This window comes from Vipera ursinii (genome assembly GCF_947247035.1).
Source record: "Vipera ursinii genome assembly, chromosome: 7".
In the NCBI taxonomy this organism is placed as follows: domain Eukaryota; kingdom Metazoa; phylum Chordata; class Lepidosauria; order Squamata; family Viperidae; genus Vipera; species Vipera ursinii.
The window spans coordinates 32,326,804-32,342,533 of record NC_139521.1 but is presented as its reverse complement, the minus strand read 5'-3'; the positions used below and the strand labels follow the sequence as shown (position 1 = coordinate 32,342,533).

Here is a 15,730-nt window from a genome sequence, read left to right as displayed (position 1 = left end):
ATGTCTCCTAGAGCTTAGCACTATACCATATGATTTACATATTTCCTCATTACACCAAAAATTGTTCCTTCACATTTCTTTTAATATAAACAAAGAAAGATGAACATCAGACTATTGCAGTTATTCAAGATATCCATATAAAAACCTGCCATTGTATTTGCTCTAAGCCAATACATTTTTCCAGCTCATTCAACCTAGTCACTTCATTTATTCAATTACACTTTCAAAAGTCATTATTTGCCTACTGCCTCCTAAGCACATCTCTAAGCACAGAAGCACAGAAGTTGATTTACAAACAGAATATACTCAATAGAAAAATAATAAAATGAACATACATATACTTAAAAAATGTCATTGCATAAATAAATTTTTGGCCATCAATTCCTTTTGCCTTACATGAGTTACTACACTGACTGGATAGCTTCTTTCTTTTATATTGTTTCATGGTTAACAGCCCATTTAAAAGGGGTAGAATGCCATCTTTTGGGAAAGGGCCAATATTTTACTTATTTCCCCATTGAAGAATCTTCATTTGTTTGCACAATACATAATCAGCATATTTCTTTTTGATTATTTGCCATTGAGCTGGTGTTCAGTTTTAGTGCTCACACAGACATTTTCTTGAGGAGATATTCCTTTACCAACCTCTTATGATTTTTCTCTCTCTTTCTCTTTCTCTTTCTCTTTCTCTTTCTCTCTCTCTCTCTCTCACACACACACACACACAAAATTTGTTTGTTTGTATACATTGCACCGAGTAGGTTTGGAGAGACAGAATCAAATCAAAGAAAATGTAGCTGACTATTTTGATTTGTAGAGGCAGAAAAGAGCAATATGGTATTTTCATACGTACTATGAAAAAGGAAACATTTTCATGGTGTTTATGTGGGTTAAAGTATGCTTGTAAATTTTAATTTTAAAATAAAGGAGAATTGTAATTTCTGAATATAAATGACTTATGCTTTTGTGTTTCAGAATAATGAATTAATCACATTATTGGGAAACATAGCAATATTATCCAAGAGAATGCCTATAAACTTTTTTTAAAGAGTGCAATTATGTTCAGACTTGAAATCCAACAGGGTTTTATGCTTTTCAATTAATATGCATTGCATAACATTATAAGATTAATAATACTCACCATTTTGAACATCTAATACATGGTGTTTGTCAAGTGTCCATCCACCCATGTTGGAGGCATCCAATTCATAACCTTGTAGAATGGCTGTCCGTTTTTCCCACAATGTTAGATCCAAACAAGATTCATATTCATAACCAACAGATACTGAAATAATAAAATAATTATTTTATATAAACTAATGCGATGTTTGATAGTCATGATTAATTTATTTTCATTTAACACTGTTATTAATATAGAGTGACTGTGCTCATAAGAGGCTTTTACTATTTTATCTGATTAATTTAAATGTTGACATTTAAATAAATATCTGTTAAAGCACTAACAATATAAGGTAGAAAAATATAAATTCAAACAGAAGCTGGCAATGTGGTACCCACAAATTCCAAAATTAAAAATTTTGAAATTAAATTCAAAAAATTAAATGATTTCTTTTAAAATATGACACGAAGGCTGGCATTTGAAAAGGTCACTGATCCTTGATTCAGAATCCAATAAATAAATAATAGTTACTGATTCACAAATACAAAGATCACAATTACTATTCTCATTTGTTGACTTCAATAAAAAGTGTAACAAAAAGATTATATGAAAACCAATATATTTTGTATGGCAAAAGTTAATATGGAATTCATTTGCTACATTTATATTCCAACCTTCCTCTAGAGCTCAAGGTAGAATATATATAGCACTTCCTCTGCTATTTTCCCACAATTTGATGAGGTAGGTTGTGCTGGGAGCATCTGGCCTAAACTCACCAAATAAGTTTCCATGGCTGAAGTTGGATTTGAACCTGCACATGATAAAACAGATCCTAATTCATAAAAAATCTGTCCAAAGTAATTGTGTGAAACTATCAAATATTTAATTGGTTTTCTTGTGATTCTATAACTGATAGTCCTCTGAAAATTGTGTTAATATTAATTGGCACAGTGAATTATGTAGTTTTAAAAAATTGTCTATTCCATCCACTGATTTGGTTTACCAACTGAGGTAACTATAATCATATAAATTTTATTTAGGTAGTAGAGAAGTTGAATACATCCAATATGGATGTACATTTCTACTGTTTGTCATCTCCTGTGTCTTACTTCAGAAAGACACCAACATAATTTTACGCTAAAATAAGTTTAAATAAACTTTTTTTTTCACATCCATTACATGTGTGGAATAATTGTGTACTATGTTAATTAAAATGATAGATTAGGGCTAGAAGGATCCAGCTGTGGACACTCATTGGACATTTTGGAGTTTCACAATTACTTATCCCAATCTATCACACATCATTATTATAAGAACACTTGAGAAGGAAACATTATATAGTCTACTGTCAGCTCCTGGAGGGAAGGAATGGTATAAATAGAATGAATAAATATGTAAATAACTGTTTATTTGCATACACAGACATCTTGGGCTTGCTTATTTTCAGGTTTGGACATTTAATTAGAATTTTTTTCAGTATTTGATGATTTAATTAATGAACTAAATAATTAAAATGAGAAGCTCTCGTATATTGATACACTGATGTTCCCTTGAAATAAGTTTATGGCTGAATAGCAATTTTCAGGCAATTATGAAAACACCATGGCCGCATACAGCTTTTTCTGCAAAAACAAATGTACCTTTCTTCATGTAAGATAGCGTTATATATAATCCAATCAATGCAGTTATTTCTATTACTTTCTCCAATGTAAAAATAATAGTTTACCACAATCAATATGATAGTTACAAAATTAATATTATTCCTTTCATATTTCTGTATTTGTATGTAAAAATTACATTCAGTGTGTATAACAGACTGCAATACTGTATTTTACTTACAGCACAATTTTGTTTCTTTCTATATAATGTATCCACCATGAATTATATTATTGAATATAATTTTTGCTACATAATATCAGCATATTCAAAAGAACCTGATAACAAACAAAACCTACCAACAGCTTCAGATAAACCATAGACCTTTTGATTATATGCATCAGTTTTATCCCATATAAATGTATAAGCCAAATTTGGGGATGCAGGGAACCATTTTTGGAAAAGTCTTCCTACTACAGCCACCATGAGATGAACTTTCATTAAATTAAATGGTATCACAGACTGTGTCATTGTGATCTTAAGTACAGATTTATACCCCGCCGCTCGGGAGCTTAAGTAAGACAATTTCAGATCAGTTCCTGGTATTGCAGTTTCTTCATGGAGCACCTAAAATATGAAAAAAATGACAAATTAATCTAATTTGCTATTTGTTTAATGCACATAATTAGATAACCACTATAGTCGTAAACCTAGTTTTGTATGATATATACTATCCAGTTTTACTGGAATTTTGAAATACAATTTAACAGTTTTATCAAGATATACAAGTGCAAATACTTTTAGAAAAATATTCTCTATGGAACTGAAGCAAATACAGCACTACTGAAAAGAACACATTACACAAATGTTGATGAAATTTGAGACTGCATTCAGTTAGAAATACCTTAAAACTTTTTCTTTTAAACTAAACTGGACTGAAAGTTTACAGAAAATTTAACTTACCTGGTTGACATAGAAATCTTCAATAATATTCTCAATTAATGATTAATCAGAATGAAATTTAAACTAACATTAGATTATATTATCAACACACCACCAACCTAAAACTCTTATACTACTATTGGAAGAAGACTATGCCAGCAAAAATTTCCAATTATTTTTGCCAGAAATAAGAAAGGAATACAATCTTAATAACATGATTTCATATAAATTGTCTTGTATCCAGGTAGACTATTATTTCAGCAATATCCATCATTCTGAGCTATGGCTTTTGGTATTTGTGCTACCATTTCCAGGAATCCCAGAAACAAAGCCCAACTCAATTATTGTTTTTCCTGTTTCTAATGCATGTTGTGTGTCTGTGTCTCTGTGTGTCTGTCTGTGTTTGTGTGCGTGCAAGTTTCAAGTCAGTCTTGACTCCTGTTGATTGTTTGAACAGGTTTAGCCAATTTTCTTGGTTGGCCATTATCTTCTTCCTATAGCAGACAGACAGTGATTGGTCTAAAGCAGGGATGTCAAACTCCTGGCCCACGGGCTGGATGCATTGCCAGCAATGGCAAAAAAGTCACAATATGTCGTGACATGTCATGTGATATTGCGAGTTTGACACCCCTGATCTAAAGCTATGCAACTGCCAAGAAGAAGTAGAACTCACACTTTCATGGTGCTTAGCTCAATGCCTTTAACTGCTACACCAAACTGGCCTTTAGCTTTACTTTTATCTACATCTAATAAATATGGTACGTTAGTATATTATATATTGCTGGTACATTGGTTTTATCCTTTAAATATCTTCGTGAATTCCTGGATTCTTGGACATACTTTGTCTATAATTTTGGAGGGATCGATGTCACTGTAATGGCATCAGTGATTTATACTTTTAACCATGGACTGGCCTCTTTGCACTCATTATCTATTGTCAGTGTGACTTCTGGTGTTTTCAGAATAATTGCTTGTTCCTTTGATCAAGTCAGTATGTGTGCAGGTATAAACAATGAATTGAATAATACATAGAGTAGGAAAAACTTTTACAATCCCCATTTGTTTGATTGTATGACATTTTGTAAATAAATTTAAAAAAATAAAATACTGATTGTAAAATAAATTAAGAAGAATACTACAATTGTCAGCCCTCCCAAGTAAACCAGACAGGAAACAGAACCAGATGAGTTAATTCTACTTTACTGTAGGGCTACGTTAACAGAATTGCAAATCTGAAAGTATAAATCTCCCATTGTAACTTTCAACAACCTGATCAATTAGGGTGAGTCTTTCCTTGTTTTCTTTCACTGACTGTTAAGCACTTGCAAGCTCCTATCACTTATGTATGGTCATTCCCTATGCAGCATGTCTTCCCCTTATCTCTTGAGGTTATTCCCACATTACAACAGTAGACTAAAGGAAGATTAAGCATAAAGGGGTAAAAAGCTTAAAAGAGAAGTATTCACTTACAGTATAAATATCTAATCTTTTTTTAAAAAATAATATGTAATTTAACAAGTAATACTTTAAAAAAGTAAGCAAATCTAAGGCAAGATTCCTTCAAATAAAAGGTTTTTCTATTGATAGTAAAAATACGTATTGTACCGTGAAGCTTGGTAAAAGAGAAACTACCTTATTTTAAAGCATAAATACAGTATCTTTAATTTTGTAACTTCTAATTCCTATAGAACAGACATGTCAAACTTGCAACGTCACATGACATAGCACGACGTATTGAAGCTTTTTCTCCCCTGCTATAGAATTTAGTTCCAAGTGTTACAATTATATTTTTATATGGTTGGTACATATATGAAGATGTTTAAAATATTGCTCAGGGTAGCTTACTTATGTATTTTGATCAATATTCATTGATATCAGAAATGTTTTAAACTTTTTTTAACACTTTCCTTTCATAAAAAAGGCCCTGCAAACAAGGCAAGCAGTCAACTGCTTTTTTTCAAGTTAACTCCAACTGAACTGAAAAAAACACCCCATTACAAATTAAAAGTTTACATTTCAGCTGTAAGGCTATCAAGAATCCTCATTAAGATGAAAATTTTCCTAAAAAGAGAACTGCAAGTCTCAAATCAGGCCGAGTAGCTTCTGAAACAAAATAAATACTATACTTTTCAGAGTTGCAAGAAATTTTTCATGGCAACTGGGATATAGCTTTGCTAGGCCCACATATTATTAATTATTAAACACTAGATTTCTACCCCCACCCCCAAAAAGCTGGATTTAGACTGAGCATTGATACCATCAAAGTAAAAGGAAATTTCTGCTCTTGAGAGTGGATAGCATATGCATTGTGTTTGGAGGAAATGTGCTATATAAATATTACTCTACAACTCACAGATCCAATCTTCAAATCCATATACGCTTTGGGGTACATGGGTTCTGTTAACAGAACACTGTCATTTTCTACAACAAGCAATCCAATATAAGATTGGTATACAAAACTCTCCTTTTGAATCAGATCAAACATGGAGTGTGGGAACATTTTCAGAGCCCATTTGGAATCTGACTCCACAACAGTGAATGCAATGAAATCTGCCTCCACCTAATCTTTAGAGAACTGTGGCTATTTCCAATTGGTGATGATAGGAGAGATGAATGACTGTGAAGCCTACGGTTATGGTTTGCCTCAGAGCTTGTTTATTTTATTTATATATGAAATGCAGAGGCTGTCCAACTCCAAAGTGACTCTGAAGGTTTATATGAAAACATAAGAAAAAATAAAAGGAACTGGTAGAATTTTTTTTTGATACTTCTAGACAAGCACATTCTGTCAAATAGAAAACATAACTGAGAGGCTCCACAAACACCCTACCCCAAGGCCTGGGAGAACAACCATAATTTTAAAGCTTTCTGGAATGTTACCATAGTAGGAAACAGACATATCTCAGATTTTATTCCAGAAGGCAGGGATCATGGTAGAGAAGGCATGCTTCCGGTGTTGATGCTCTCATATTTCTTGTTTAATTTCTACATAAAGCCATTAGATGAAGTTACTGTAACTCTCAACAAAGGCTTGGGTAGTATGTTGATGATAATCAGCATTATATCTTGACCCCAAGTGATGCTCTGGAGGTCTTGTCTCATTAGAAAAGTTAAGTTATCATAGCAAAGGGCAGCTCCTGATTACAGTGCTTGATGTGCCCTGTACTTCAATGCCACATATGCATGTTGTCTCCATTGCTATTCTACTGTAGCAATAGAATATTCTATTGCTACAATCTATTGATACAAAAGATTCCATCATAAGAAAAGTTTTCATAAATAGGTGTGGAACTGAATTTAGCCAAGAGGAGTTCATTACCAACCTCATGTATACAGATGATATTGCAATTTCTGCTGATGACAAAATGAAAGCCATTGTTATCTTCATGACAATCCCCGCTCAGCCCTTTAGATTAATTATGAGTATGGAAAAGACAAATCTACTGACCACTGATGGTTCACCTGTAGTCATACAGATAAATGGAGTATGATTAAAACAAGAATTTCAATACTGAGACTCTATGGGGCCAAATTAAAGACGGTTCTACAACCAGAGATCCAAAAAATGGAAACCTTCCAAATGAAGCCTTTCCATAAAAAATTTTGCATCATCTGATGGACTACTTAAGAAATTAAAGTTGCAACAAGCCAACACTAGCCAATGAAATCCAAACACAACAGGATATATTTGCAGAATGAGTCCCTTTACTATTAATATAGGCTATTTTGGAGAATATGATCCCACAGAAAACCTAAATAAAGCAATCTGAAATTCATTTAGCTCAGATCTATACACTGGATTTGTCATATTAATGGACAAACCATTTTGGTATCAAACACCTATATAAGCTAGATTGCAGCCACAGCAGTCTACAGCTTGCAAAACCATACTCACCCAATTGTGTTCAACGGAAATCAGGTACAAAAAAAGGGAAAAGGCTGGAAATTAAATAGATAGAATGCAACCCTACTAAGTCTTATCTCTGTAGATTTCAAATATAATATTCATCTAGACCAGGGGTATCAAAATGCTGGCCCACAGGCCGGATGCATCACACCAAAACCGTGCCCACCCCATTGCCGGCAATGGGGAAAAAGTCATGATACATCGCGACACATGTGATGTTGTGAGTTTGACACCCATGATCTAGACTAGGGATAGGCAACCTTGGCTTTTTTATGACTCGTGGTCATAAAAGTGCTGGCTCAGGAATTCTGGGAGTTGAACTCCACGAGTCATAAAAGAGCCAAGGTTGCCTACCCCTGGTCTAGAACATCTAGCACAATTGGGTATTTGGGAGCAATGTTTTACAGTATTCCAACTGATATTAGGACATGTGTAGAAGGTGTTGCTGGGGTACTGTTCTTTGACACCCATTGCTCACAGTTCTATTTTGTCTCCTACGCTGTTTAAAATCTATCTGAAACAGATGGTTTGGAGCTTTGCATTTTTAAAAAATCAATCATGTGTCATCAAGTTATTTTAAATTCCTAGCAATAGAAAGATTTTCATCAGGATGAGCTAGCCTACATTTGTTCTATTAGGTCTTCCAATAGTGTAATCATTGCCACTGTGACTGAGTCCATCAACCTTCCTGTTGGTCCTCATCTTATCTTTACTTCTACCTTTCCCAGTATTAAAGTCTTTTCCAAAGAGCTTTTGGAAGCGGGTCTTTGTATAATGTACCTGAAGTAGGATAGTTTGAGCCTGTAAATTGTCTTTTTTATGATATCAGGTTGTTACAGTAACAATAAAAGTTCCTCAAGAAGATAATTGATTTAATTTCCCACTCTGGCCTCCAAATACTATGAAATATGGCCCTATTTCTATAATGCTCAACATCAAGCTGTTTAGAATATAAAGCACTGAAAACAAAATCCTTATTGCTTGCCTCAGGACTGTATCTCTTCAAACCTTGGAAATAAAGAGGTAGAGAACTATGACTCTTCAGATGTTGCTAAATTATATTTCCACCAGCCCACCAATATAACTAAAGCTGAAGGAAGTTCAGCATGCATATTCCTTGTTTCTTCCATTCATCCTTAAATATTAATGTTTTATTTTAAATGATTATTAAGGTTTTCTATTTTCAAATTTACACAGAGTCAAAGTATTTTAAGGAGGAAAACATCTGGATCATTTGTTCTCTTAGCCAACTTCTGCCCAAGTAATATGGAAATACAGTACTCCAAAAATACAGTTGCCACCAGGATCAGTTATCAGTAGAGCTGTAGATCTTTTGAAGCAATGAAATATAATACATTTTTCTTGATTTATTTGTTAAAAAATATTGATTTGGGGGAAAAGGTTACCTTTTTTTTAGTATACCTTGCTAGATGATTCCAGTGCATTAAGATCTCGTGCAGAAAGAAACTTCTAGTCCAGGCCTGCACAACATGCAGCATGTGAGCTGCACGTGGCCTGCCAATCAGCCTTATGTTGTCCACTGGTAGTTTTTGAAAAACAACCAATCCACTCCTGCCAAACATTGCCATTGCCACCAAGAAGGGTGTCAGCACTGAAATGGCTGAAGCCATTTCGTTTTCGGTTGCCACAAATTGGGCGGGTGTGTGTGTACTTTTAAGCTTAGACAAAACAATAAATTGTCCTGTGGGAACCAAGGTCATTGCTGCCTGACTTTGGTGGGCTGAAGCTTCCGTTAGAAAGCCCGCCAAAGTAGTTAATTGGGGAATGTGATTTATGACATGTTGCTGGGGTGGGAAGTTCAACTTTGTAACACTGTAACCTTTGGGAGGGAACTTCAGTCTTGGTTTCACTTTTGATCGTGCTGATACTTTGTAGCCAAATAAATATGTTCTTTAAGGAAACCTTAAAATTGTTTTTACTGTTCTCATCTATTGGAACCATGACAAAGGGTTTACCAGCATCCAGGGGTTCAACCAGTTTACTCTGAAAGATATACTGCTGTGTGCTTCCAATGGTCCCAGGCCTCATGGATACTGCCAGCTGCTGCCAGTCTACCTCTAGCCGCCAAACAGCTAATCAGTGTCCAGTTATTCTTTTGCAATGATTTTTAAGATATTAATCTGCTGTTTTCCTTTCTATAATTGTGCAGATCTGCCTGTATTTTATATAGAATAATCATTCTACTGCATGATTCAGAATAATCATCCTACTGCATAGTTTTTAAAATAATTTGTAGATGGCATTTAGTTACTTACATATAAACGTTTTTCAAATAAATAATGTATTAGTGCAATTGAATTAATAAACTAAAAACACTTTTCTTGTCATTCAAACCAATCAACCCATGAAAGAACACATGATGCATTCCTGTACCAAAATACATTATATATAATACTGTCTTTACCAACTGCTGCACTGATAAGATATAGTGAAAAATCAGGCAAGTAAAAAAAATCATTCACACATCTTTTCATAATTTTCATCATAACTGCTTCTCCCTTACTGAATATACTAGTCAGAGAAGTTAGATCCACTCTAAGATAGATCTCTAAGATAGAACCAATTAAATCATTTGAAACAAAATGGTCATGGCTAATGTTCCTGTTCTTCAGGGAGATTGCTTTAAACACAACCAGGCATGATTCCAACTTATGGATACAGCAATTCCTTCTTAATACGAGGGCAATTCCATTTGGTTATCAATGACAGACATTCACAGATACAGAACTTTTATTATACACGTTAGAAAACTACAACATTACATTACTTTTCAACATAATTGCCATTCAAATTGAGGCATGTCATAACATCTTACAAGGTTTAAAATTCCTTATTAGTAGTCACTCAGCGCCAAATTTGGGCTGGGGGGGGTGATCAAAAACATCCCAACGGAACTGCTTCAAAAGTTCTTGGGTGCATCTAGCAGTATGCGGGCAAGCATTATTGTGAACCAACACCACACCGGAAGTGGTGCCATAAAAAATCCCACCAAATGCGAAGATGCCAAAGGAGTACTGCTAGAGAAGTTCATAGAGAAAGGTTCGACCATCAGTTCAGAAGTCTACTGTGAAACGTTATGAAAACTCAGATGAGCCATCCATAACAAGTATTGGAAGTCAGACTTCCAGTGTGGTGTTGGTTCACGATAATGCTCACCCACATACCCCTAGACGCACCCAAGAACCTTTGAAGCAGTTCCGTTGCGATATTTTTTTAGAAAGTTGTATTAGTTTTTAATATACAATACAATGGAAATACAAAAGCAAATAGTGGAAATGATGGGGAAGGGAAAGGGGAATAGAGAAGTGAGGTAAGGGAGAAAAAAAAGGCATTGACCTCCGACTTCCTTTCCAATGGTCAAGTCAAGCACCCCATAGCCCAGATTTGGTGCCGAGAGACTACTACTAAGACATTTCAAAACTTGTAAGATGTTATGACAAATGCCTCAATTTGAATGGCGATTATGTCGAAAAGTAATGTAATTTTGTAGTTTTCTAATGTGTATAATAAAAGTTCTGTATCTGTCGTTGATAACCAAACGGAGGTTTATTTCCGAATTGCCCTCATACTTAAAACAGTAATTGTTATATGGTTTTATGTACTACCTTTTCCATAGAAAAATATGTGACATGAATTCAAAATTAACCTGCTAAAGAAAGAAAAGTAATGATAAGAAATATGTTGGGGACCAAACTATATACAGATAGTCCTCAATGTATGACCACAATTGAGCCCAAAACTTCTGTTGTTAAGTGAGTTTTGTTCCATTTTATGATTTTTCTTGTCACAGTTGTACAGTAAGTGAATCACTGTAATTGATAAGTTAGTAACCCAGTTGTTAAGTGAATCTGGATTTTCCATTGACTTTGTTAGGTCGCAAAAGGTGATCACATGACCTTGGGACACAGCAATGGTCATAAATATGAACCAGTTGCCAAGCATCTGAATTTTGATCACATGATCATGGGGATGCTGCAAAGGTCGTAACTGTGAAAAATGGTCATAAATCATATTTTTCAGTGCCACTGTAACTTTGATCAGTCATTGAACTGATTGATTGTTCACTGAACATTGTTGTTAAGTTGAGGACTACTGTATGAGATTGTATGTACAATTACAAAAGAGGTAGTCCTCGACTTATGATCCATTCATTTAGCAACTGTTCAAAGTTATAACGGCACTGAAAAAGTGTCTTATAATCATTCCTCACTTGTTAGATCAGACCACTTGGTTATAATCATCAGCAACCCCACAATCATGTGATCAAAATTGGCAACAGGAATCTATTTACAACCATTGCAGCATCCTGGGATCATGTGATTGTCATTTTCAACCTTCCCAGTCAGCTTCTGACAGGCAAAGTCAATGGGAAAGCTAGATTTGTTTAATGACTGCCTGATTCAGTTAACAACTGCAGTGATTCTCTTAACAACTGTGGCAAAAAAGGCCAGAAAAATCAGGTGCAAATCATTTAAGAATCGTCTTGCTTAAAATGGACATTCTGATCTCAGTCATAGTTGTAAGTCAAGTACTACCTGTAAGAGATTCTGTAATCACGTTGGGATGCAGTTAGAAACAGTTTAATATCATTGATGAAATGACTTCCAGGTAATGCTGTGTGACACAATTACTGCTTATTGAGGGAGATGGGTGGCTCAGAAATGTGAAAAATAAATAAAATGTGCTGATGTTTTATTAGCCAGTTTCTGGAGAATAGATCTGAAACTGAAGCTGACAATAGATTAATTCTGCCATGGTATTATTTGGAAGCTATTTCACCAATAAAGAACTTTGAGAACCTACACTATAAATGTAATACATTCTTTTCAGGAGCCTAACTAAACCGCTAGAAAGAAAAACTTTCTAAAATAATTTGTATTGAGGGGGAAAAATCACCCATTAGTTATTGGCATAGTTTTTACATTGCTAAAAGCTACTATTTTATCTTTGGAAAGAGTGGAAATAACACCTGATCCAAACAGCTGAAAGGATTACAAGCAAGTTGCTTAAGGTCATATGAAAATAGGGTCTGCAGACCACACAGAGACACAACATGGGCTATAACTATCCAGTGGGCAAGTTAATTGTTTAAACATTGTTTTTAAATCTCACCAGACATTATTTTTTCTTGTACTGCCATTTTAGTTTTGAGAGTTTTTTTTAGTGAAGATATTGATAAACTGGATAGTGATAAAGAAGTTTTTAACAGCCTATTGTCATAAATGTTCCCTAAATGTTAACACATTTTTATAAACATATGTTTGAAATGCTGGTTTGTCTCTACAATGAACACTATAGAAGTATGAGGCAAGGACTTACATTCCAAGGCAAGAGAATATCTACTAAGGCAGAATGTAGGCAATTCATTTATCTTTGTGTTTATGTGTAGATAAGAAAGGGTTCAAAAGCATTTTTGTGAATACATGTACATGGGTTTGAAATGAGTATCAAGTTATAAAACAAGCAAACGTTTCCAAGCACTTGTAATATAACGTGAACAGGTAATTAGATGGATATTAAATAGTGCTGAATACATAAATGTATACTATCCAATAAAAAACCATAAACAAACAACAAAATAGTGGAAAAGCTGTTTGCCAGAAAATAAAGAATGAAAACTTTTCTACATCTGGGAACTCTTAACTCTCTTCATCCAAATTCTTCAATATTTTGAAAAATGATGTGGAGGTAACTCTCTCCAATAAGCATACTTGCTCAAATTAATCTTTTATAGGCAGATGTAGGATGATATTCTAGGAATAACATAGAAGTGTAAAAACATTTGCATTAATTCAATCTTTTCCTGCAGCTTATCAGATGTTTGCCAAGCAAAATGTGAGATTTCTTTTAGGCAAATTAACTATTTGGTGTCACAGAAAATGGTAAGACAAAGTGTTAGGAAACAGAAGTAAAGTAGGATCACATATCCTTAACTCTAAAATGAAACTAATGAGACTTCAAGGGATCAGAATGAACCATAGAAAGGTTAAGACATTAGCAGAGTATTGATAAATACTCAGGAATTGATAATTAAAACTTTTTAACCAGCATGCTGATAATCCCAATACAAATTATATATTATTGTTTTTGTTGTTATTTTAATGACCTAAAATATATTACAATGATCTGCGTGCAAAAATCTTTACACTTAAATGGCACTTTACCTGTGTCTCAGGAATAATAGGGCTGTCTTCAGGAGAGATCCTGAACAAGGTAGATAAAGGTGATGATACAATTACGGGATTTGGTTTCACAAATCCACTCAGATCACAGCTGGGAATGTCATTCTCCTCCTTCTTCATGACAAGAGTGTCCATGACGTAGAAGACGTTCCATGGAATCCAGACTGTATGGTACTGAGTAAGGAATGGTGATCGTTCAAATACTAAAGTTAATGATGCACCACCATTTGCCACCAAGTCAAACCTAGGTAAACCAGATAATTATTTAGTAATACATCTTAATTAAATTTAAAGCTTTCCAACCGATATATACAATTAAGATTTAATGATAATAACTCCTCTAAGTTAAGTATAATTCCTTGTGACTTCAGGAACATATTTATGTAGTTTTCTTAGCACTGGTTTGATACTGATGCAAACCAGGTTTTTTTTTTATTCTCAATCTAGCTGATAAATGTGATTACTCCTGGTGGTAACCTATCAAAGCCCAACCAGTTTCAACCTTATGATAGTCAGCTATTCTGCAACCTATCAGTGCAATGTTTCTGATATATAGATAGAAGAATGAACATTGCCATATTTCAGGTGCATGAAAAAAACTTACATTCCATCTTGACGAGTGATTGTATAACCAAAGTCAGGATAATGTAAAAAGGAGACATTAACTCCAATTAGCGGTGTTCCATCTGCTGTTAATACTTGACCCCTTATGACAGATGCAAGACTGTGGAGAAAGACACAAATTTAGATCATTTGGAATTCTTACAAATTATATTTTATCCAACAATAAACATTAAATATTAGTTTCACAGAATAATACACAATTTAATTTCAACTTAATTTCAAATTCTTAATTATTTATAGTGACTCTTTCTGTTACACTTTAACAATGTATGTGAGCATACAATATCTGAATACCAAAAAGTTGCATCAAGTAAATATAGCTGTGACCAGCTATATTTTGTTGTTAAAGGTCCATTTCAGATCCGGTATTTCTTTCTATGAAAATGTTATTGGCTATGCAGTACTTTATGGTGCAATCCTGTGTATGATTAGTATATTTAATTTATTGAATTTAAAATGCTAATTCCATGTTAAATATATTTGGAATTTGAGTTTTAGCATTTTCAACTGTGGCATCTTCCTTTCCAACTGCAATATAAGTAAAAATACTTGGTAGTAGTTTTCATTTAATCAGAAAAACAATACTTCCAAATCAATAGCCAATAGTTCATGAAGCAATCCCCCTCTGTATATGACATGATTTTTTTTCATTCTTCAAATACTGCTGAGCTTTGAAATAAAAATGTTGTTAATTCTATAAATTTCCGTTTGTGGTATATATGGACATATGTATGTATTCATTTTTTTCAATTTATATGATATGCTACAACAGAAGGACACTACTGTAAATGCCTACTACTGTGTTCAATTCCCTGATTTCAAGTACAAGGCTTTCCGAACCAAAGCATTCCGAGTCATTGTATAAAATGAAGAAATTAGTAATGATTTCTTTTGCTAGTTTTGCTAGTTTGTTTTTAGGCAAGGTCTTTAGAGAAGAAATTTTGCATTTTCGGGGGATGAAAAATACAGAATTTAAGGGAGTGTTAAAAAGCATTTCTTTAATACTTTTAATCAACAGCTGTGTCATTAATGCAACTAAATTATTCCAGATAGAAGACTTCTAGTATAAAATAACCTACGTTCTCTTAGTAAAGCACAGAATACTTGCTTTCTATTACCATCTTATTTTGAAATGTGCCACTGCTGTATAAAGCCTGCACAGGCAGTTTATGCACCGTGCTGTTATAGAGTTCACAGTATTACTAAAATAATTCATAATTTATATTATGCATTCAGTTTTGTTTTAAAAGTGCATTACTGTCTTCCTTTCAGAAGTATTTTCACATTTTTGATATACTTCCAGCAGTGCTAACTCAAATCCTTTGGGTGAACAAGATT

General features: G+C 33.9%; 1 protein-coding gene across 3 annotated transcripts in view; it reads right to left on the bottom strand.

Annotated features, from left to right (window-relative positions):
- Positions 1–15,730, bottom strand: part of TENM3 (teneurin transmembrane protein 3) — a 229,182-nt gene that overhangs the window by 54,047 nt on the left and 159,405 nt on the right. For all 3 annotated transcript variants that reach the window (XM_083367441.1, XM_083367442.1, XM_083367443.1), the window contains 4 exons: positions 14,373–14,492; positions 13,751–14,012; positions 3,076–3,343; positions 1,142–1,285 (listed from right to left, as the gene is read on the bottom strand). In XM_083367441.1, coding sequence (XP_083223567.1) covers positions 1,142–1,285; positions 3,076–3,343; positions 13,751–14,012; positions 14,373–14,492 — 794 coding nt within the window. The remainder of the gene's footprint in view (positions 1–1,141; positions 1,286–3,075; positions 3,344–13,750; positions 14,013–14,372; positions 14,493–15,730) is intronic.